Raw genomic sequence first — 26,384 nt, forward strand, 5'->3', positions numbered from 1 at the left:
CTTCGGATTGAATCACGGGGCATATAATATGTCAAATCGAAAATCTCTGAACGAGCTTCGATTTGATATATTGTGTGTCCAATGGTTCAACTCGAGTAAAATAATTTCCTATAATTAAAATTCAAATTTGTAAAATCTGAATTTGTTCAATTTATTATAAGGATTTCAATCTCATAAATTTTTATTTTTATAAACTTTAAATTTCAAAGTGTCAAATTGGAACTATAAAAAGATTAAAAAAATATTTTTAAAATCATATTCATATAATTTTCATAAAAATTATTATAAAATTCATATTTTATAAAAATAAAATCAATAGATTCTTCAACGGTCTAAATTGTCCAATCTTATCTATATAGATACGGTTTCATCCTTAGTATTGAAGTATTTGAATTTAAGATCACACCAAACATTTGCATCTCTTCCTCTCATCTTTCTTAGATGATGTAAAATCATGATGTGTAATAATAACTACAAAAGAAGGCTATGCAATAAACTAGTACATCCTTCCTTTAAGATTACAGGTAATTATGGTTTCGATTCCACAACCTCTTCTTTGGTCAGACTCCTTAACTCTTCTTCCATTGCAGCCTGTGTTCCCATTACCTCTCCTCTTTTTCATCTTCAATTTGGGCCACAAGGCAACGTTTCATCTAATACTACTAGACAACAATGAAGCCACTTATCAATTCCTCTTCCAATCACACTGCCTCCACACTCATCTTCTTTGGGTTGCAACACAAATGGAAGTCTAATGGGCATTTGTCTTGCTTTTCCTTCCTCAAGTCTTAGTTGGTCCTTGTTTTCTTGCATATGTGCCATCGAAAAGCCAATGAAGACTTGAACAAAGAAAATAGTCTAGTAAAGAGTTAACTTGTGCTTCTATCTCCAGTGAAGGTCTAATCAGAGAAAATGTTATATTCTTATATTGCTAATTTTAGCAAATAGTTGAGCTATGATATCTATCAATCTATTTTTCCTCCAAGACCCTTGGGTTCTTCCTTTATTGGTTATTTCATGTTGATGGAGAAAGCCCACTCGAGACATTAGTTATAATATTTTCACACTTTGATCCTCCATTATCAATCTGTTGGTTGGTCTAAGCGATCGTGGCTTGCTACTCCATCAATTCTCTCTGTACCTTTGAAATGAGATGAACAGGAGTATTTGCTGCATGTTTCAGTAACTCCCTAAGTTTGTTTGCCCAGTGTTTGAATATTACGCTTGCATTATTATTGTCTCTAGTCTATGTTTTAGTTATGAGTTTTTCTAATTTATCAAACAAGATAGAAATAGATAATATCTATACTCCAACTTAAGGGAGCCTTAAAAGTATTGGGTTAATTAGGTACTAGATGTAATGACTTCAGTTACACATTAGTACTTCTGAGTTTAGGGTGTTATCGTGAATTTATATATATTCATGGAATGTATTCCATAGCAATGCAATATTTCAATACCCAAATCCTACAAATGACGAGGAAGACATCATGTTGCCTCATAGAAGAAGGGTTGATCTTAGGCTACGATATAACTTCATTCAGGTCACATGCCTCGCTATACAACCTCATAATGCTAGAGAAAAGAGAACGAAATGGGTGAGATTTCACTTGTAAATAATGTCTTAAACAATGGGTTAAATCATCTTTCATAAGTTTTTATGATAAATCAGGCTTGGAACCTAATTTAGGCAAAATGGAGCAACTTGAAATTAAAAAAGTGACCTAAAATAAAATAATGAATTCCAAACCCCTAATCAGTTTATTTTATTTATCAATTTATTATAGAAAGACCAATTTATTTAGTTCTTTGCATTAATTAGTCTTCTGAAACTAGAGTAACATAACTGAATTGAGAGGAATAATGTAAAAAAGATCAATAACAATGGCAAATGGTTTTGACAAAGGAATTTGTCATATTAACAATTTAGCTACAGACTAGTTGTGACCAAGTAAATTGAAGAATTATAGTAATAGATAGAAAATAAATGAAAAAGAAAACACTCGTCTATATGTCTGATATAATATTCACTTAACACCTCCTGTGTGATTAAATCTATAATCACACAAGTATACAACTATTAACTATAATAACTTAATGTTCCTTCAAGTTATAACTCTAATGTGTGACAAAAACAATGAAGATAATGAAATATATTGAGGATACAATCCTGGTGCATCAATTGAGAATAATGTGGTGCAATCTAGACTGAAGTTAACGAGTTGATCATACCTTCAAGGGGTGAAACAACAAATGAATACCAATAGAGAGACTGGGTAATAGTATGATATAACTCCAAGAGATAAAGAGAAAATGTCATCGAGACTGAGTCATGTTTTGACTTTGCCTGAGATAAAAGATACTAGAAGAAAGATAATGACTAACTGCCTTCGAAACTGTAACCAACAAGCATAGTAGATCCATAAAAGTATTAAACAATGATGATATATAGGGTTACAACTTACCATATCAAATCTCAGAGGAGAGAAATGTCAACAGGAGACTAAAATTTTCAGTCATTTTACTCTAGAAAAGGGAGATACCAGGATCTCAAGATACAGACTTTGAGATAGATGTTAGAATGGATGGACAATAACTAATCTTCATCCTAAATTAAGCAAACAATATATCTAAGAACAAATGAAAGATGAAAATTATATTCATTATATTAAAGCTCGTGCTCAGGCAAATTTTAGGGGCAGTGCATTATCTCAGACACATTTGCTGCAGCAGTGATGCCTGGTGGTGGCGTGGACGAATTTGCGGCAGACTGCACTGCTGTACGTGCAGTGAGTGATTTACTGCAGCATATTCCTCGATAAATTAATTAATTAGAACTGCTTGAGCAGCAGTGCTGTATATGAGAACACTGGGTGATATAGTGCAGCATAGGTTTTTTCTCTTTTAATTTGTTTATTTAGGTATGTTTCTTTTCATTATATTTCCTTCTTCATTAATATGCCAGCTCTTAATTTAACCATCTCTTTGCAAGATACAGACCATTTGCAAAAATTCTAGAAGATTCCAAATCGTTACGATCCGTGGACAATAGGATTCTATGTCATACTGTTTGTTTAAATTTTTTTTACTAAATGATTGCTATAGACAATAACAACTACAACCATCAAAACTTATCCTACCAGGTGGGGTCGAATATATGGATCCTTCTACATCATTGAACTCTATCCCCTACGATATCATCATCTATACTTAAATAAATTCTAACTTATTTTATGTATGTGTTTGTTATCTCTCGAAGTTTTCCCTCAATAGATTCAACTCCAACTTTCTCTCTAATGCTCCTATTTCTTATTTTATCCATCCTCGCATGTCCACACATCCACCTTAACATACTCATCTCTACAACTTTCATATTCTGCTCATGTGCTTGAATCATAGCCCAACATTCAGTTCATATAACATAACAGGTTTAACTGTGGTTTTATAAAAATTTTAGAGATACTTTAAGGTCACATTAAATACCCGATGCTCTCTTCCATTTCAACCATCCTGCTTATATTCTATGAAAGACATATCACTCAATCTCTCTATCATTTTACAAAAATAAACCTAAATATTTAAAGCTCTCAGTTCTAGGCAACTCGTTATCTCCTATTTTAACAATTATCTTGTTACGTTGAAAAAAAAGGACAGCCTGATGCACGAAACTCCCGCTATGCGGGGTCCCGGGGAAGGATCTATTGTACGCAGTCTTACCCTGTTTTTTACAAGAGGCTATTTCCAGGATTCGAACCCATGACCTTTTAGTCACAAAGCAACAACTTTATTACGTCTAATATTGCTAAACTTAAATTTTATATATTCTCTCTTTATTTTATTAAGCCTAAAACCTTTTCCTTATCGGGTTTTGTGCCAAAATTCTAGTTTAACATTTACTCTTTCATGTGTTTCATCTACCAAAATAATATTATCTGCAAATAACATACATCATAGTACTATGTCTTGAATGTGCACAGTTTGTTCATAATTAGTGTAAAAAGATAGGGCTTTAGAGATAATCATTAGATAACCCTATCTTTATTGGAAATGCTTTAATTACTCGACCTAAAGTGTTTACTCTGATCCTTACATCCTCATACATATCCTTAATTAATTCAATATATGTTACGCTAACACCTCTCTTTTCTAAAATTCTCCATATAATTTCTCACTCTTATCATAAACTTTTTCTAAGTCAATAAATACCGTGTGTTATATTTTTCAATTAGTTGTTTAAAAAAATATATAGCTTCTATTGTTGACCTTCGAACATCAACCTAAATTGATTTTCGATCACGTCTCTTAATCTTTTTTCTATTACTCTTTCCCAAAGTTTCATGATATAACTCATTAGTTTAATACCCCTATAGTTTGCACAATTGTATGTCTCCCTTGTTCTTATATAAGAGAACTAGAATACTTACCCTTCATTGATCAGACATTTTTTTCATTTTCAATATCATATTAAATAATTTTGTAAGTCATACAATACCTTATTTTCCTAGGCACTTTCATACCTCTATCGGAATATCAACTGGTTCAACAGTTTTTCCATTGTGCATCTTATTTAAACTTTGTTCTACTTCTGAAGTTTGAATTCTACGATAAAAATTTAAATTTCTATACTCATTTAACGTACTTAAATTACCTAAATTAAATTGGTCACTTTCCACTGCTCTTTTATTTCTCCATCGTTTACTAGTACCATATTGCATTAATCTTTAATATATTTTATTTGGATAATATCTCTTATCTTCCTTTCTCTCACTCTAGCTATTCTATAAATGTCTCTTTCCCCTTCTGTTGTATCCAATTTTTGATATAATCATTTAAAAGTTTTATTATTTGCTTTATTCACTATTTTCTTAGCCTCTTTCTGAGCTATTTATATTTTTTTAAGTTTTCCTCGTTCTTACAAATATATAATTTCTTATAAGCTATTCGTTTTTTCCTTCAATTACTCTTGTACTTTCTCATTCCACCACTAAGATTTCTTACTTGGTGGTGCAAGTCCCTTTGACTCACCAAGTACACTCTTAGCCAAGGAACCAAATGTCGTTCTGAGCTGCTGCGCGGCCGAAACCGGCACAGAAGGCGTCCCTGTCTCGAGGAGTCGTGGACACCTCCGACGGCGCAGGAGGAGACGCGGGACGTCTCCAACGACATCAGAGGAAACGTGGGACACCTTCAACACTGGAGATGTCGCATTAAGTCTTCTGTGGCGCCGAAGGCGTCGTCGGATGACCCTGCCGACACCGCCGGACGCATCCGACGACCCTGTAGGCGCCACCGGACGCACCCGGGGACCTTGTCGACGCCGCCGTACGTCCCCCGCAACGATCGCGGGTGAGCGATCCGTGCGATCGTGTTTTTATTCCTTTTTCTGATAAATAATTATTTTATTTAATTAATTTAAACAATTCCTAAGGATGTGCGGTATTTCGAATAGGCTTTTATAAACCCTAATTAAATTATCCTAATAAAATATAAAAAAAAAAATATATTTAAAATTAAAATAAATTTAATAAATTTTATTAATTAATATTCTGATTTTTTTAAATGTTTTAAATTTCATTTAAAAATTTCTAATATTTTTTTAATATTTTATATTATTTTAAATTTCATTTAAAAATTAAAAAAAAAAATCTTTAAAAATTTTTTAAAAATCTAATAAATAATATTTATATTCTGATAATTTTTTATTATTTTATAATTTTTTACTTGATATTTTTTACTATTTAAAATATATATATTATTTAATTAATAATTAATTAAATGAATAAATAGTTAATTTATATTATTATTATTATATATAAAGTAATATCATATATTAATTTATATACTTATTATTATAGATAGATCAATTTTAATTCGAGTTATTGATATATCAATTTTATTTAAATAAATTATTTTGAATTATTTTTTCTAACAAAGCTAAATTGTTCAATAATTGAGAACTTATACAAAATCAATATACAACTTATTTTTATATACACCATAAACATATTTATCTTATAATTATTATATATAAATAAAAAAATACCGAAACTATATCGTCACGACACGATACGATACCGAAACCATATCGTTCCGGTCTGAAACCGAAACTTCGGTACGGGTCGAAATTTTAAACCTTACTCTTAGCTACTATTTTCAACTTTGATACTATCATATCTCATGTCGTATTAGAGTCACCGTATATTTCACCTAATGTTTGTACTCTACCTTCCCCTTAAATATATTTTGCTTCTCATTCTTTAACTTCCACCACTTAATTGTAGGAGTTGTATATATTTTCTTTCTATTGATATTATACTTGAGGCATATATCCAACACTATTAACCTATGTTGGATAGCAAATCTTTCTATCCCTCTTCCTAACCATAAGAAAGTCAATTTATGATTTATTATTCCCACTTTTGAATGTATTTCTTCTCTTTTCTTAAAAAATATATTAACTAATATAAGATCATATGCTATCGCAAAATCCAATCTTTATTTCTCGTTCCAAACTCATAACCCTCAGCAAGCGAACTCTTACATATTTAGCACTACACCCGAGTTTTGGAGATGTAGCAGTCCTTGCCGAGACATTACAGTCGGACCTGTAACGTATTCCTTCCGGGGAACAAACTAGCATTAGTACAATAGTTTAATAGATCAATTCATTAAACATTTGTCATAATTTAATGCTAGCTAACAACGTAGCGCAACCTTCTCTTTTATCCAGATTTGGAACATAGTTTAATGATTTTTATATAGGTAAACAAAAATTTTAATTAACAATTTTGCATAAAATTTAAATACTACATATGTTTATAATTTTATGTATGAGCATCAATACATCTAATAAAAAGAATCTTATGGAAAAACTAACATTCTTGACATGGAAATTTTATAATTTTTTAAAAATATATATCAATAAATTATTTTTTATTATCAATATAAATCTCAAACTCTAAAAGTACCATGCATTGCTGAGGTGAAATACTTAGCTGGCGGCTTTAAATCTTAACTTTTAACGCTCCAATGTTACTTTTTTCACTTCACCTTTATGCTAACTGCAGCTATCTTACATTTTACTTAACCTTTCTTCTTATAAGATGATTTTTTTCATCAAAAGCTTTTTGGAGAAAATGTCATTGAACTTTTTTGCAACTACCTTTGTAGAAACGAGCCAAAAACATGGGTGTGACACTTGGTCTAGGGACTAGAAAAAAGAATATAGATGGATGCGTCCAAAAGATTAATTGGACTTGATGGTGGTATAAATGTTGTAGGCAACAACGGATCAAGCATAATTCTTCTTCCTTACTCGATTTGATTGTGACAACAGACATGGAAACATAAGAATGCCCCTTATTCTTCCTCTTCACTCTCTTCTTCTTCCTTTTTTTTTTTAATCCAGGTATCTTCTAGACCTTTACACACCCAATTAATCATGGAGATGGGTGGCCTTCCCCCCTACTCCCCTCCGAATAAATCCGGAAGCGCTCGTGGCAATTCGCCCAGCAGCCAACCTCCAAAGAAGAAAATCCATTATAAAGCCTGCCGTTGCCGCCACGGTTGGGTTTCGAACCATGGTACTATGTGAACCACCAAACGCTTTGCCGCAGCATGGCACCCAGGGAGCACTCTCTCTCCTCTCTTAATACAAAATTAGTGTGATATGGCGAAAAATTTTAAAATTAAAGGTGGAAGAATAGAGACATGGGATTGAAAAGAGGTGATGGAAGGAAATAGGGGTGAGAGGGAGACTCCATACCCCCTTAAGAGGATTGAAAACAGCGAAACCTTAATTCCATGATTACACATGATAAAGTTGAGATGCATGATAATGTATTGTGTTTATTAACAAAGAAACATTAAATCATATTATATATAGAGGCAAAGAACCCATGTTCTAAGAGAAGAAAATAATTTGGGCTAGATTACAACACAAATGAACAATATGAATCATGCAATTTCGACAAACTGACAACTTAACTAAGTCTAAAAAGAACCAACCATCATAGATTAACACATCATTTCATGTTGTTTGACAAGAGAAAAACATTTTGCACCGTTCGTCAATTGGCATGCAGACCTTGTCCAAGGCCCTCAAACATAAACAAAAGTTGTGCCAAAGTTTCGATATATGTCTGGAACAATATGATTTTGGTACCGTGTTGTGTCGTGTCAATACAATTTTGATGCTTATATTTTAGTTGTGGTTGTTTATAATTGAGTAAATCAAATATGTTGATTCATTAAATAATTGTACAAGTCAATAGATTGTTCAATAAATTAATTAGATATTTGTACTTCTATAAATATGTATACGTATGTGTTATCCAGTGTTGTAAATGGCGGTGGTGGGGCGATCAATGGCCGCCTACCACCTTGCCTAGGTGGTTGCATTTTTTTTACTATTTTTTATACATAATATTATTTATCAATAGTCATCATTCTTTATATGATGCATGTAATTAAATGATGTTTATGTATAAATAAGCTTCATACAATATAATTTATATAAGGTATAAATGATTAACATTAATTAGTGTATTGAACTCCTCAATATCAAACAGGATCAGTTGGAACTAGTTGCTGTGGTATATAAATATCGTATGTGGATGTGATATGTAGAATAAGAGTATGTATATTAGGTTTGGGGTTTTTTTGTATCTACTTTTCACAATAGAAAAAAAAAATCTATTGTGAAAAGTAGAGTATGATCGTGATAGAAATGAAAATTTTGTTGTTTTATTTGTTATATGGTTAACTAAAAACCTAATTAATTTGGTAAATACAATTCAAATAAATATATAAATGCAACTAACAAGATAATTAATAAAGATTCATTACCATATTAACACTAAAAAAGTAATATCATTACTTTTACCAAAAGTCTAAGTTTAAAATTCAAAATTTGAATCCAATATAGCAAGAAGCCAACAAGGACTAGACTAACCATAACTAATCTTCTAAATCATCTACACATGCACCAGCAACATCTAGAATCCTCCCATCATCGGACTCAAAATTAACATCTTCTTCATCCTCCTCCAATGTATCTAAGGTTGTGCGTGACTTGGTGGGTTGGTAAAGTTATTTATGTTTTGGTAGGGAGATAGTGAATTAATATATCCAAGATTTTTTTAAATTTTGTTGACTTTGACCGCCTCACATACTGACTCGCCTCACCCGCCTCACCTCATCTTTGACCGCCTAAAGCACTACATAAGGCATTAGGCAGTGCGGTTGATGCCCGCTTTTCACTTAGACCACCATTTAGAACACTAGTGTTATCCAAGTCAATATTTATGTTCCATAACAATTGTGATATAAGTTGCATAACATTTTATCAAGTTAATAACTTAATTACCTATAAGTTTACAATTAAGTTATCATAACTTAGTATATTTACATATAATTTTATAATTAAATCATCATCACTTGTACTTTAAGTTATTATAACTAAGTTATACTAATTATAACTTAAATTATTTAATTATAATTATATGCTATATAATAATAACTTATCTAAATTAATAATAATTGATTAATTATAACATCAGGATGGACCACTTCATTCATTGGTGGGAAACAGGTGACGTCCATGGAATCCCACCTATGAGCGACTCCTGTTCTAGGAGCGGACTAGAGGTACGGGTCTAGAGGATCCCGTCCGATTATATAACTTATACAATTACTATAAGTGACATAATTAGGTATGACATCCAAATCCCTAATTATGCAACGGCAGAATAGCACATTTGCACAACGATGAAATTGTGTCTCGAGGCTCAGAATGCTATTAGACGTCAAGGTCAACTTCTCACAATTCGTTACCTAATTACTTGCCCATTATGTTTTTTTCTTTCAGGCATGCATAGCTTACTCTCCACATAGCTTAATTTCCAATCCATTGATTTGTAACCATTTCTCATCCATCCCTTTTATGACTCTAGAATTTCATCAATTTTGGCACAGTATAAACAAGAAAAGACAAATCTTTACACTTTGGTCCAATACCACTATTATTGTATCAGTGCAAGCGACACAATAATGATTCGATTGTCGCTTAGTCTTAGGTATCACTCTCATGTTAGATAGCACAGCTCGACATTTCAACCATTGCTTGGATCTTCGAGGATGAGATGATTTACAATCATACCATTTCGTTGGAACAATGGATCTTTACAATAATTCAAATTTTATATATGTAAGGTTTTTGTTACATGAATTTCTTAGTTTAATTTAGTTCAATTAGACATGCAACAACTGTAAGTATTTCAGCGTAAGCAAATTATTTCTACAATAACCTGAAATCCTCATAACTAAAGCATTCCAAAGTGAAATATATGTGGTCTAGTGACTTGGAAGAGGAAGGCAGAAATGATAATATAAGTGTGTGATTAAGAGGAGAAAAGTTGTTGACAAATTAGTTGATTTCAAAATAAACACACAGGAACATGAATCTCAGATCCTATTATATAGGAGGAACCTAATGATGTTAAGTGGGCAAATGAAAAGAAAATCAATATTTAAACTAGATCTATATGTTCTTAAGAAGAGGAAGACGTAAATCAAGGAATCAACATGAAAATTTGATTATGAGGTGTTATCACAAATATAAAAAAAAATCTCATAGATGCTACAATATAATTTGCTTACCTTGGAATCATTCTCATCAAAGATTTCTCCTACAATTTCTTCAACAACATCTTCTAGAGTTACTATCTGTTACAAGGCAATGGCCATGGTCAAAAGTAAACAAAAAAAAGAAAGAGAAGACAATACAAATTTGATTAACTTGAGTTCAAGCAGAAATATATTTGTAACTGTATAGGATGGTAGATTCCAGTTAGATTTAGAATATAGAGCTATAATATTAGTCTATTTGTAACTGTATAGGATGTTAGATTCTAGTTAGATTTAGAGTATAAAGCTATAACAATAGTCAATATCAAGGTTCCAAGAGTGGAAGAAATTGTAAAAATTAAATGTGACAATATAAAAATTAAGTTGCACCAGAACAACACAACAGTGACAAAAACAAAATGACTAGGTGAAATAGTTAAGTAAATGTATATATGGATGATTCTAACTAAATATTTAATAAAACATTGCTGAAAATAACATAGGACAATATACCCTATCATAAGTATCAGGGTTAATAAGTTGTTATGTAGTGAGTTTAATTCAACATTAATATTTTAGAATTAGGGCTATGCTGAGAGTCCTATGTACATATGGGTTCTGGTTATCCCATGAGAGGCAATACAATATATATTTTTCCCAAATTCTATGAAGTATTAGAGCCACCCTTCTAGAGTTAAATGTTTCTCAAAGTGGTATCCCCTAAGAGGAGGCTGGCGGTGGCCTCCCCTCTGTTAGAGTGTATACTAAAAGCTTAGCTTTTGGTATAAACATTTATCTAGAAATAAGAATCACATTGGTCAAATGTCTACATTTATGATAAATGTAGTTGTTCAATTAATTTATATTGTAGATGACATAGTGTGTGGTGTCACACACAGAAGATCATGTTATCAGTACCTTATAAATTATAAACAGTAGCTCACGACCATGATGGAAAGGAACAAATCATTGGAAGGTCGTAGTGTAATTAGGTATTAGTTAATCTTGACTATATAATTACACTAGTACACTCAGAGTGTATTGAGTAGGACCATTTGAGGTCGTTTCTTTTATACTGGCTTTATAAATAACAAAGACCTCGGTTATTATGGAAGTGTGTGCTCTTAATCCTAATATAATAACAAGCACATATATTTGATATTTATTTCTTTAATTTATCAATGGGTGAGATTTAGTTCGATAAATCAATAAGCCCGATAAGTTGGGAAATGATATCACTTATAGTGTGTGTTGTTGATTATAGAAGGAAACTGTGTCCTAGAGATACTAGGTTGATAATGTCCTCAAGAGGAGCTCATAAGGATTGTCATGTTAAACCTGCAGGTGGACTTAGACACGATAATAAGGTTGAGTGGTACTACTCTTGGACTTAGATATTAATTAAATGAGTTGTCGATAACTCACTTAATTAGTGGACATTCGATATCTTAAACAGGAGACTAACACGCTCATAATAAGAAGGTGCCCAAAATGTAATTTGGGATTGTGCGTAGTTCAATAATAGTTCTAGTGGAATGAATTATTATTGATAAAATTAAGTTGTGTTCAGGGCGGGGATGCTTAATTTTATCGGGAGACCAAAACCAATTCCTCCTCTCGGTCCCTATCGTAGCCTCTTATTTATGAAGTACTATACCCACCTATACCCACCTTCATACCCATTTAGGGGCCGGCCAAGCCAGCTTGGAGCCAAGCAAGGGCCGGCCACATCAATGCTTGGATGGACCCAAGCTTAGGTGGCCGGCCCTATTTAATTTAAAAAGAATTTTAATTTTAAAATTTTCTTATGTGAAAGATATAATTTATTGAAGAGATTAAAAATTAAAATATCTCTTTTATAAGTCTCTACAAAATATTTAAGAAAGAGATTAAATCTCTTTCCTTATTTGTAGATTAGAAAGGATATTTTATTTCTCTTCTTTATAAATTATTCACATGTTGAAAAATTAAAATTATAGAAATTTCTTTTTATAAACCAATCATAAAAGGGATAAAAATTATTGGAGAAATTTTTTATAAAATTTCAGGAGACAAATTAGGAAGTTTTAATTAATTAAAACTCTCCTTGTTTTGTTTTTTTAAAGTGGTCGGCCATTGTTTTTAAAAGAAGAAAATTGTTTTAATTAAAATAATTTTTCTTTACATGGCAAAAGAATTAAGGAAATTTTGTAATTAAATTTCCTAATTTGCCTAGGCCAAAGAATATAAAAGAAGATGTGAGGGTGCCTTCATGTGACAACCTCTATTATTTTTCTCCCTCTTTTCCTTGGTGTGGTGGCCGGCCCTTCCCTTTCTCTCTTCTCCTCTTGTTGGCCGAAACCTATCTTCTTGGTGGAGCTTTTGTTTGTGGCCGGATCAAGGAAGGAGAAGAAGGAGAGAAAGCAAGTCTCATCTCTAGCATCCCTTGGAGCATTGGTGGTGGCCGAAATTCTTCATCCTTGAAGAAAATTATTGTGGCCGGCCATCCTCTTCCTTTCTTCCTCTTTTGTGGTGGCCGAAACTTATCTCTTGCTTGGAGTTCTTGTGGTGGTCGGATACTACTTGGAGAAGAAGAAGAAGAAGGAGAGAAAGCTTGTATCCCTTGGAGTTTGGTTGGTGTTTAATTCTTCGTCCTTGGTGAAGCTTCTTTCTTTGTGGCCGAACCTAGCTAGGAGGAGAAGAAGGTGGTTGGTGGTTTCTCATCTCGGAAGATCGTTGCCCACACAACGTCCGAGGTTAGAAGAGGAATACGGTAGAAGATCAAGAGGTTTTTCTACAAGGTATAACTAGTAATTTTTCTTTCCGCATCATGCTAGTTATTTATGGAAATAATACCAAATACAAGAGGCTTACGTTCTAGAATTTTGAATATGTTTTTCGATGTTGTGTTCTTTTGTTTTTTCTTTTCCTTGTGATTTGATTGTTCTTTTTGGTTAACCTAAAGTTATTTTAGGAAATTAAATATTAGATTTCTATAAAAGGTTTTGTCTAGTCGGTGGTGGTTGCTCCCATATCCAAGAAGGTCGTGTGCCTCGCCTTACGGAAATTAATATTTAATGGAATTAATAACTTAAGGTGATTTGGGTCGAACGTGTTAAGTTCCACAGGAGATCCAAGTCAAAACCTAAAAGAACAAATAGATTAAGTTTTGGATCAAACGTGTTAAGTTCCGCAGGCGATCCAAAATTTAATTTAAAAGAACACATGGTAGCTAGGAAAAGGTTCAGACCTTTGTACAAAATTTTTGTACAGTGGAACCTTTAGGTTTTCCGAGTAGCAACCAACAATTGGTATCAGAGCTAGGGTTTTGCCTCTGTGTATTTGGTATTAGGTTAATTATGCACATGTCATACATAATTTAGGCAGGTTAATAGTAGGACGTGCTAACTTTGTGGATGCAGGATCCAACTATTATGGCTTTTAATTATTATGTGTGATTGGACTCTTGGACATGTTAAGGACATTTATATGTGTGTGCATGATTGTATTAAAATACAGCAGGAGCTGTATTTAGTTTAATTAGGATTTTATTTTTGATCTAGATACATGTACATTCCTTTTATGGAATATAGGATCAAAATGTAAAATTCTATTTATGTCGCGGATCGAATCTTGCAAAGCGTGGAACCTTCTAAGGACCAGAGGCGCAGCGGAACTAGGAGCAAGATGGATGCGATATGGCAGCAGCTTGGGATGACAACACACGAAGGATAACTAGAGATAAAAGCCATAATAGTTGAAAATTAGATTTTCTATTTATTGCTTTTATATATTGTGTGTGCATGTTGGTTTACATATTTAATAGGCTAGCATAGTTAAAATTCCTAATTTATAAATAACTAAGTGGGAGAGGATTTTAAGTAAATCCACGGTCTCCATTCTTGGTTTGTAAGTGATGCAAACAAGCGTTGGCTCGAGTGCCTTCCTCCATAACGGATGAGCTTGTTTGTGATCACACTTCCATTTTGGATGACTATAGGAAGTTAATTAAGGCGTGTGATCTTCCCAACGGAAGGGCATAATCTTATTAATGGACTTAGTGTCAGTAATGGTATACACTTAGACACATTAGTCCTCCCAACGGAGTCACTACTATCACTTGTGTGACGAAGGAAACCAACTATCGATTTGTCATAAAACTAGATTGGCGATATAATAAAATTAATAACCCCTCTTACAATGTTTGAATTTGTATACGTCCACACTAACGTGGCATACAAGATTCATGGTGTTTGAGGTAATTTTATTTGTCAAAAGTTATATTGACAAGATAGTCAATGGGTAAAACCCTCCTCTTACAAATGATGACTTTGTATACGTCCACTAACGTGGCGTACGAAATTCACGTGTTTGAGGTGTTGGTAAATTTAAATAATATTGTTTGAGGAATCGATGTTATTTTAAATTGAAAGAGTTTTGACGAATATTTGATCAAAGACAGATCAACTATTAATTTTATTCGTCATAAAGTAAAGTTGACGAGATAATAAAATTAATGAATAAAATCTCCTCTTCGATTTTGTATACACAAAATTTATGGAGATTTTAAGGAGTTGATCTTGACCAAATATTTTTGTGATTCTTAGGATGCTTGTCAATCCCTAGTAGTCATACTATAGAAAAAGACTTAGTAGTCCCAATTGTAATGATTGGAAATAGGACTTGGACATTAAGGTTGACTGTCTTCTTAGAACTAAGAACAATTTAGGTGTATTTAATTCATTAGTTGAAACATGTCTAGTGGTGTTATCTACCAGAACCTGGAGTGTAGATACAAGATGCCATTAATCATGTCTGCAATTCATTGCAGGGTTCCAGGAAACCCGACAACTAAATGAAAGGTAAATCACCGTCCACATGGGCACTACTGTAAAAGTGGTAGCTGTTGCAGTGGGAGATATTTATCTTATGATAAGAATAAAATATGGATTTTAAGTAATTGTCTTTACGTACCAAGTTTAGAAAGAACCTGATTTCAGTTTCTAAACTATTATAGATATTATTTCATTTTTATGACAAAGTTGTTATCAAGAAAAATAGGAAAGTTATCTATTCCGGTATGATGGTTGGACAATTTATAATCCAATAACTCCCACGATGCAACAAATGGAAATTAGTAACACATCTTCTAATTTTAAGAGAAAGCAACCTTGAAATGAACCAATTATATCTTTGGTATCTAAAGCTAGGTTATACTTGAGTAGGATTCATTGGTACAATGAACGTTTGGGTTCATTGGTAGTGGAAATCTTTCCAACTTATGAGTCTTACTTGGAAGAAAATAACCAAGAAGTTTTTAAGTCCAAGGGTATGGAGTCAAGATATGTTGAAATCGGTTCATTCGGATTTGTGTGATCTATGACTATCCAGATAAGAGGTAGTATTGAATATTTTATCTATTTATGACAACTATTCAAGATACTAATAAATTTAATGTACCGCGAGACTAAGTACTTTGATTAGTTCAAAGAGTCAAGGTTGATGCGGAGGAATAAAGTAAAAGTCACTATGGAAGATCGTAGGGCAAGTACCTCTTGAGAGATTTTAGAGTCACTTATCGGAAGTTAGATTTCAATCCTAACTAACTGCACACAACAGAATGGTGTAGTAGAAGAAGGTAAATAACTCTTATGGAATAATTAGATAGATGATGAGTTATTCAAAAATTACAAATTTATTTTAAGGATAAACTCAGAAAAAAGTGAACATAGTTCCTTCCAAGTCATAACTCTCTACTCATATAGAATTCTAACAGGCGTAGCCTATTTTCAAGCATATTCGGATTCGTAATCTAGCACAAGAGAGATAATGATAAGTTGGATAGAGTTCACTTGTTTGTAAGTTATCTAGATAAACAAAGTAGGTTTATAGTCTTAAAAATCGGAAGGTCGTTGTTAGCATCAATGGCTGATTTTAGAAAATGACTATATAATGAACCACGTGCTCATAAGTAAATTTGTTCTAAGGAAATAATAAAGGACACGCTCAACCTAGTACCAAGTATAAGATGAGATACCAAGAAAACTGCAACACGTATCACAAATTGATACACAATTCAGAAAGTGTCTTGTTGTAGTGGGAGAGTTGTCAACCTAAATAGGTTCATGTTTTAGGAGTTTTGGACTCGATCCTGGAGGACATGAACCGATCTCCGATCATATGATGAAGCACTCCAAGATAAAGATGCAGATATCTTGGCAAAGAGTAATGAATAAAAGAATTAGAATATATGATTCTAATAAAATCTGGAAGCTGTAGAATCACCAATGGTGTAAAAGCCGTTGGGTGTAAAAAGGTCTATAATAGGAAAGAGGGATGGGAAGGTAGTAACTTTCAAAGCAAGGCTTGATGAAAAGGAAACTTTTCACTGGTAATCATGCTTAAGTTTATCAGGATTCTTTTATCTATTCGGCAAGAGGATGTCAAGACAAGATTCCTTAATGGAAGTCTTGAAGAAAGCATCCATATAAAGCGACAGAAGGGTTCATTGCAAAAGGCTAAGAGCATCTTGTGTGTAAGCTCAATCGATCATGGTGAGGCAAAGCTTCAAGTCTTGGAACATCCGGTTTATCAAAGTAATCCAGACTGGATTTATTTAGTAACCGATAAGTCTTGTGTATCAAAAGGTGCGATGAAAGCGTGGTGGTATTTCTTGTACTATACGTAGATAACATTTTGGTAGTTGGAAACAATATCAAAATGTTGTCGGAAGGGTATGGTTGTCAAACAATTCGATATAAAGGACTTGGGAGAATGTATATTCTTGAGATCAAAGTAATAAGGGATCGCAAGAAAAATATATTTTACTTATCTCGAAGCTTGATACATCGGAAAAATCCTTGCTCATTTTAAGCATGCAAAACTCCTATAAAGGTTTCTTACCTTTTAAGCGTGGAGTGTCTTTATCTAAAGAGATGTCTCCGATGACATCAAAGGAGATTGAGGACACGTAGGCAGTTCTTTATGCTTCGGCAATTAGACAACCTAATGTATGTTATGCACGAGATCAGTTTTGCCGGGCATAGTTAGGAGATATCAAAGTAACCCAAGGACATTGGATCGAAAGCTATATTAAAGTACCTTAGAGGAACTAGAGATTATATGCTAGCTTACAAGGCGATTAATTTGGTCCCTGTGGGTTGCGTGGATTTTGACTTCCAATCGGATAGGGACGATAATAAGTCGACCTCGGGGTTTTGTGTTTACTTTAGGAGGTAAAGTCATAACTATGAAAGAGTGATAAGCGTAGGTGTTTTCTGGACTCCACCATAGAAGCTTAGTATATGGCGAGCCTGAGGTAGCCATTAAAAGTGTATGACTTAATAACCTCAAGATAGACTTAGATATGATTTCGGTTTGTCCAAAGATTATTACAATAATGTTGGTGCGATATGAAACTCAAGAAACCATAAGTCTATAAGGCAAGTAAACACATAGAGCGCAAGTACCACCAATACGAGAAATCGTATAAGCGAGGAAAAGTTGTTGCCTAGATTGCGTCGGTGATGACCTATGATCCTTCCACTGAGGTCCTTAAGGCAAGAGCTTTTGATGGGCATGTTGAAGGATTAGGAATCAGATGTATGGCAGCAGATATAGCAGCTTAGTCTTTTAGTATAAGTGGGAGATTGTTAGAGTGTATACTAAAAGCCTAGCTTTTGGTATAAACATTTATCTAGAAATAAGAATCACATTGGTCAAATGTCTACATTTATGATAAATGTAGTTGTTCAATTAATTTATATTGTAGATGACATAGTGTGTGGTGTCACACACAGAAGATCATGTTATCAGTACCTTATAAATTATAAACAGTAGCTCACGACCATGATGGAAAGGAACAAATCATTGGAAGGTCGTAGTGTAATTAGGTATTAGTTAATCTTGACTATATAATTACACTAGTACACTCAGAGTGTATTGAGTAGGACCATTTGAGGTCGTTTCTTTTATACTGGCTTTATAAAGAAACAAAGACCTCGGTTATTATGGAAGTGTGTGCTCTTAATCCTAATATAATAACAAGCACATATATTTGATATTTATTTCTTTAATTTATCAATGGGTGAGATTTAGTTCGATAAATCAATAAGCCCGATAAGTTGGGAAATGATATCACTTATAGTGTGTGTTGTTGATTATAGAAGGAAACTGTGTCCTAGAAATACTAGGTTGATAATGTCCTCAAGAGGAGCTCATAAAGATTGTCATGTTAAACCCTGCAGGTGGACTTAGTCCGACATGATAATAAGGTTGAGTGGTACTACTCTTGGACTTAGATATTAATTAAATGAGTTGTCAGTAACTCACTTAATTAGTGGACATTCGATATCTTAAACACAGGGAGACTAACACGCTCATAAGAAGGAGCCCAAAATGTAATTTGGGATTGGTGCGGTAGTTCAATAATAGTTCTATAGTGGAATGAATTATTATTGATAAAATTAAGTTGTGTGTTCGGGCGAACACGGGATGCTTAATTTTATCGGAGACCAAAACCAATTCCTCCTCTCATTCCCTATCGTAGCCTCTTATTTATGAGTACTATACCCACCTATACCCACCTTCATACCCATTATAGGGGCCGACCAAGATAGCTTGTGGATCAAGCTAGGCCTACCAAACCATTGGTTCATGGGTGGCCCAAGCTTAGGTGGCTGGCCCTATTTAATTTAAAAATTTTAATTTTAAAATTTTCTTATGTGAAAGATATAATTTATTGAAGAGATTAAAATTAAAATATCTCTTTTATAAGTCTCTACAAAATATTTAAGAAAGAGATTAAATCTCTTCCTTATTTTAGATTAGAAAGATATTTTATTTCTCTTCTTTATAAATTATTCACGTTGAAAAATTAAAATTATAGAAATTTCTTTATAAACCAATCATAAAAGGGATAAAATTATTGGAGAAATTTTTATAAAATTTCGGACAAATTAGGAAGTTTTAATTAATTAAAACTCTCCTTATTTTGTTTTTTTAAGTGGCGACCATTGTTTTTAAAAGAAGAAAATTATTTTAATTAAAATAATTTTTCTTTACATGAAAAGAATTAAGGAAATTTTGTAATTAAATTTCCTAATTTGCTAAAGGAATATAAAAGAAGAGGTGAGGGTGCCTTCATGTGACAACCTCTATTATTTTCTCCCTCTTTCCTTCCTTGGTGGTCGGGCCTTCCCTTTCTCTCTTCTCCTCTTGTTGGCGAAACCTATCCTTGGTGGAGCTTTTGTTTGTGGCGGATCAAGGAAGGAGAAGAAGGAGAAAGCAAGTCTCATCTCTAGCATCCCTGGAGCATTGGTGGTGGCAATTCATCCTTGAAGAAAATTATTGTGGTCGGCCATCCTCTTCCTTTCTTCCTCTTTTGTGGTGGCGAAACCTATCTCTTGCTTGGAGTTTTGTGGTGGCGGATACTACTTGGAGAAGAAGAAGAAGGAGAGAAAGCTTGTATCCCTTGGAGCTTGGTTGGTGTTTTATTCTTCGTCCTTGGTGAAGCTTCTTTCTTTGTGGCCGAACCTAGCTAGGAGGAGAAGAAAGTGGTTGGTGGTTTCTCATCTCGGAAGATCGTTGCCCACACAACGTCCGAGGTTAGAAGAGGAATACGGTAGAAGATCAAGAGGTTTTTCTACAAGGTATAACTAGTAATTTTTCTTTCCGCATCATGCTAGTTATTTATGGAAATAATACCAAATACAAGAGGCTTACGTTCTAGAATTTCGAATATGTTTTTCGATGTTGTGTTCTTTTGTTTTTTCTTTTCCTTGTGATTTGATTGTTCTTTTTGGTTAACCTAAAGTTATTTTAGGAAATTAAATATTAGATTTCTATAAAAGGTTTTGTCTAGTCGGTGGTGGTTGCTCCCATATCCAAGAAGGCCGTGTGTCTCGCCACGTCAGTACTAGGAACCAATTATAGAAATTAATATTTAATGGAATTAATAACTTAAGGTGATTTGGGTCGAACGTGTTAAGTTCCGCAGGAGATCCAAGTCAAAACCTAAAAGAACAAATAGATTAAGTTTTGGATCAAACGTGTTAAGTTCCGCAGGCGATCCAAAATTTAATTTAAAAGAACACATGGTAGCTAGGAAAAGGTTCAGACCTTTGTACAAAATTTTTGTACAGTGGAACCTCTAGGTTTTCCGAGTAACAACCAACACCCTCATCCACCTTTTTGCTTCTCCTCAATAGTTTGTGTGTTGCACACCTCTGCTGTCAACTACAATTGTGACATCATCTTGGGCAGAACACCACAGTGCAAAATCTCACTATAGTACTAGCTTCTTTGTACATGCTTCACAAGTGTCTCCACAGCCACACTAGTACTCGACCCAATGGCTCTCAGGTCCTTCACATGCTCACTCGTGACCGTTGCACAGTATGTGTGTGATTGGCCATTGTCACCTCCTTCACGATCGTGATGTGCGACACTTGTGCCTCCACCACTTGTGCAGCGCTCACACCTTAGCTTGGTGTAGAAGTGGTCATGAGCCTTCCTATTCTTGATTCCTCATTCAACACAGCCAACCTCAAGAACCAGCCCCTCATGTTTGTTCTCTTTATTCGGCGTCTCTTTTGTCTACCGACAACAAACAGTTGCCTCTGTGATTCTATTGCTCTTCCTGCTCATGTTAGCAACCACTACAAGTCGTCAAAGAAAGAGCAATAGACAAAATAATCATGGGTATCAATCTTGCAGCTAATGGACTAAGCAAATAAGGGTGGTATCAACTAGCTCAGGTTGGGCAAGGAAAGATAATGTCGTTGGTCATGCCCATGACAAAGTGTGTCATGCCCAACCCGGCCCAACACCTAAATTAGCCAACCGGGCCTGAGTCATATAGCTTGGGCAACCCATTGACACTGCTGCTAAACCAACTTCGATATAATGCACCATCTCCAACTTGTCTCACTATTTCGTTAATTAGTGGCTTGTGCCAATCCTCTTAAGACCGTGTCATATCCAATTGATAAAAATTGCAGAATAAGGTTAGGCATGATCATTGTAGTAGTGTTTGATCTACAAGGAAGGATCACAAGCAAAATGAGAAATTGTTTACAAACCTAAAGTATATTGCCCATACGAGAAGCATGTGTGGTTTGATTGTATTAGTGTTTAAGGAAATAGTTCAATGTTTTCTATTTTTATTTTCTAACAGTGTTCATAATACTTTTTCTTATTTTCAGAGAGATAAAAAAAATATATTTTGTGTAAAGAATGAATTTGAAGGAGAGCCTTGGCGCAACGGTAAAGTTGTTACCATGTGACCAAAAGGTCACAAGTTCGAATCCTGGAAACAACCTCTTACAAAAAGCAGGGTAAGACTGCGTACAATGGATCCTTCTCCGGGACCCCGCATGGCGGGAGCTTTGTGCACCGGGCTGTCCTTTTAAAAGAATGAATTTCACCATACAGAGGTATAAAAAAATGATTAAAAAAATTCTTTACTTTTTCCTGGAAAGTAAAGAGTGAAGAATTTCTCATGAACCAAACAATGCAGCAAGTTGCACTTCATAATTGTTGGATCTGTTTTGAGACATGAAAGATAACATAAGAAGATCCACACTCTAAAATACATGGAAGAAAATATGGCAAAAACATGTATATAATGGGATGACAATGTTAAAAACTAAATGTTTCATGAACCAATGTTAGGCACTTCTCTAAAAAGCAACTAAGAGTATCAGTACCAACAAACAAAAATATGAAGTTTGAGTTTCCTTAAAAAAACTGAAAATATAACTTACACCAACAGTTCCCCCATATTCATTCAAAACAACAGCCATGTGGACTTTCCTAATGCGTAACTCTCTCAACAAGTTCCACACAGACATCGAATCTGTAACATGAGTTGAATTTAAATGAATAACTGGAAACAAAACTTGTTGACAAGGTTGTAAAATTAAATAGTTTTGGTGAATTATGAATTGTAGACCTAAATAAAAATAAAATAAAATATGTTAAAAATTAATTCATCTTTATTCAAAATAGTCTTGATATCTAGAAGCATGTGAATAATATAATATTTCATTTAATAGCATAATAATAAGTTGATTTTAATTGATAAAAAAATATATATAGGAACATTTCTTCTATCAACAACAAGACACATTACTATGTATTCATTTTAAGAATTGAAACAAAATGAGCAATTGTAAAGTTGCCATGTGACCTTGAGGCCATAGATTCGAGTCGCAGAAATAGCCCTTTGCAAAATGCAACGTAAGGTTGCGTACAATAAACCCAATATAGTTTGACCCTTTGCCGGGACCCCACATTCACACGAGCTTCGTGCATCGGATTGCCCTTTTAAACAAAATGAGCAATAGAAATCTTACTTGCCAAATTCTTTTGATATAGAAAATGATTGTCTCTAATGGTAGATAAGTTAGGCATGACATGTCTTCTAAGTCGCTATTTCACCTTTATTGGCATTCTTTGTAACAATGTGACAAGATTTATTTTCCCATCATTAGGTGTTGAGAATTCACATTTGACAAGAATTGTTTTTCTTCTATGTCATCATTAACTATAAGATTCTATTTGTTTGGTCTTTATACTTCTATGGTATGGTAAAAAAAATCATCATTTCGTTTTTCTTTGATAATAAATTTGGTATATGTTGGTTTAGTAGTAATTTTTAATAACTTAGATATCCTTTTAGATGATTAATTCAACTTTAATGAGCCAGCATAAGATCTGTATCGGATCATATTAAATATACTGAATAATCACACTTCTTTTCATTTTTGAATTATACATAAGAACATTTTGTTTTATATGTGAATTGGAACATGTCATATGATCAGAATTGTGTCATGAATTTCATAATTATGCTTAACAATGAAAAAAGTACTAAAAGCAACAAGTTTTTGAAACATAATAGGCCATGAAATGCACGTTAGGATTTTGAATGTTCTAATTTGACGGCTTAAATATCCAAATTTCATTACCAGGAATGAAGTATGTCGGCATGTGAGCAATCTCCCTTACAGTCGAGTCTTTTAGATGGTCAGCCTTCAGAGCAGGAAAAAGTTATTGGACAAAATTGGAAATTTGACACTTTGGCTCACTAGCAACAAACTTAAGAGACTCTAACCTTTTCCACATATTCCAGCATGTCCATTGCATATGCAATGCCCACTATGTTATCAATCCGATCTTGGAAAACAGGTACTCTAGCATTAGCATGAATAATAGGTATATCAGATTTTGACAAATTGATGATCACACAAATCAATTGTCCAACATACCTTGAATATTGATATGTTTCCCATAGATTTTTGAAATCAGCTAGCTTTGCACTTGCATCTATGGCAATTACATCAACCAGAGGAGTCATTACCTCCTTGACATGCGTATCTTTTATCTCTAGAACATTTTCAATCATATCCTGTTATTAAGCACTACATAAAGCATTTAGATGTTTGTCATACAATTAGACAACATGACTAAGCAAATAATGCAAAAAATGAGATGTATAGTACACATGGAGTACATAAGGGGAAAAACAAAAACTAAAGTTTCCAACACCTTTTTTGGAGGATGCATAAATGTTATCTTTGTACGAAAAATCAGAAAAGAAAACACCAATGCATTAAAAAAGCACACTGTGTTTTAGAAGTATGTCTTCCTTCTACCTCCTCTTGTTAGTGCAATGTTAAACCATAACATTCTCTATCCTCTTGGAGAAATGCTCAATCACCATTTGATTTATATCAACAACCTAATGACCATCTTATTTTAACATGCCGAAATTTACCATGACTACCCATTTCAGCCACACAACCCAGTATGTAATAATACACTTTCATTGGACATCATGCTAGAAAATAATGGTAGGACACTATGACCTATTTTTCCCATTGAAATTAATATCTAAAATATAAATAAAAAAGGGAACTTGTGCATGCCTAGAAGATAAGGAACTGTGCGAGGCATGTCAATATTAGTTACATTTTAAGAGATACACACTTGTAGATACTAGTTTTATCCATGTGTTTTCCCGAAATAAAATTGAATATATGAAGAAAAAATCTTGGATATTACATTTTACTAAGTGAATTGACTAGCACAAAGAGTGGCAAACAAATAATTACTTAATCTCAAAAGCTAAAGCAAATTTCCTTGGAGAAAAAAAAAACAAAAGTCTTGAATCAATCAATATTGATTGCAGCACCTGTTCTTCCTCTTCTATTGCGCCGCTTAGTTCTGCTCCTCTTAACATCAACTTCAGTTCATCTTCGGTCACATAAGGTTCACTATATTGACAATAAGAATGATGAGAGGTAAGATAAATTAATAGTAAAGTTTCTTCAACATGGAATAGTAAAGAAATCATATAAAGAACTTGCCACCATTCGGTTTCAAGGTGAAAATGATCATTGGATTGTTGTTTAATCAGACAGAGGCATATAAGGTATGGTACATCTTGTATCTAGAGGGAGAGAGAAAATCATAGTATGAGAATGCAGATTCCAGTGCAAGTTGGTGTATTCAAGAACATATATAAGTTTGATCTCATGCCACTTGGGAAGGGATCCACTCTTCCAAAGAAATAATCCATAGGAACATCAAAAGTGCTCAAATTGGCCATACCATCAAAATTAAAATAAACAATGGAATAGGCAGCAAAACTTCCACATCCTTAAAAACATGTAAGTAGGGCTACACAATTTTGACACATGGTCTGAGTGAAGAACATCGACAGGGTACTGATGAAGCATAGAACCAGTGAAAACAAGACCCTACTAACCAATAACATTGGTGACACAGTGCTAGAATGACCACACCACATAATTGCAAGGTTACATAAGTTATTTTTTACCCAAAAAACTAAGTTAAAATAAACTAAGTTGTTTTAAATGATGTCAATGCAAAAATTAGTTATAAAACCAAAGTTATTAATTAACCTATTTAATTTTACCAATTCACCCATATCAATATAACATAAAAATATCCTGTCATGAATCAGAATATTCTATTCACATGGACATTAAATAAACTCATAAATATATAGAATGGGTAATCGCCCACAATGTAACCTTATTGTTAAATATTTAGTATGAAGATATAATGCATATTTTGGGATTGAAAAAAAAAGTTATTTTGTATAATTGGATTTATAAATTAGGTAACCTTTGTGACCTAGTTAGGGATTTAAAATAAAGGTTGTTTAAATTATTTGGGAGTTTATTTAGATTTTTAAAAGGTCATTACTTATTTGAGAATTTGTTGAAGTTTTGAGTAATGAATAGCAAAGTTTAAAATTTTGAACTGTGCCGAAGTTTTCATCCGGGATCAAAACGATACAATTTCGGTACTATATAATGCCACACCGATACGATTTCAATACTATTTTTCTTTTTAAAATATTAGTGTATATTAATTGAAGAATCATTTTATTAATATTTGATTATTATAAATGCTCACTAATGATTTTATATTTCAGGTGTTTACTATTGCGTCCATATTTCAATACATTAAATTTTAGCAAGATATAAATTCAAATTTTATTTTTTTGTTATTCTTGCACATAATAAAATAGGTAGTTTTATTGAGAGAGATTGAATTTGAGAATATGCATTGTTGAAGATTGGTCTTCGGCTTCAAATTGTCATAAATTCAAAGATTTGATAATCTTGAATATTGCTTTTGTTATATTCATATGAATGGATAGTGAATTCGAATTCTCACTACTTCAAATTATTCTTGTAATTAATGTAATTATATTTTTTTTATTATAAGAATATTTAAAATTG

General features: G+C 33.2%; 1 protein-coding gene across 2 annotated transcripts in view; it reads right to left on the reverse strand.

Moving 5' to 3' along the window:
• LOC122007051 (DUF21 domain-containing protein At1g55930, chloroplastic-like) overlaps positions 1 to 26,384 on the reverse strand; it is a 55,258-nt gene that overhangs the window by 10,360 nt on the left and 18,514 nt on the right. For both annotated transcript variants that reach the window (XM_042562813.1, XM_042562812.1), the window contains exons 6-11: positions 24,803 to 24,884; positions 23,877 to 24,016; positions 23,723 to 23,801; positions 23,577 to 23,640; positions 22,371 to 22,462; positions 10,660 to 10,725 (exon numbers count right to left, since the gene is read on the reverse strand). In XM_042562813.1, coding sequence (XP_042418747.1) covers positions 10,660 to 10,725; positions 22,371 to 22,462; positions 23,577 to 23,640; positions 23,723 to 23,801; positions 23,877 to 24,016; positions 24,803 to 24,884 — 523 coding nt within the window. The remainder of the gene's footprint in view (positions 1 to 10,659; positions 10,726 to 22,370; positions 22,463 to 23,576; positions 23,641 to 23,722; positions 23,802 to 23,876; positions 24,017 to 24,802; positions 24,885 to 26,384) is intronic.

This window comes from Zingiber officinale, chromosome 7B (genome assembly GCF_018446385.1).
Source record: "Zingiber officinale cultivar Zhangliang chromosome 7B, Zo_v1.1, whole genome shotgun sequence".
NCBI classification, from domain to species: domain Eukaryota; kingdom Viridiplantae; phylum Streptophyta; class Magnoliopsida; order Zingiberales; family Zingiberaceae; genus Zingiber; species Zingiber officinale.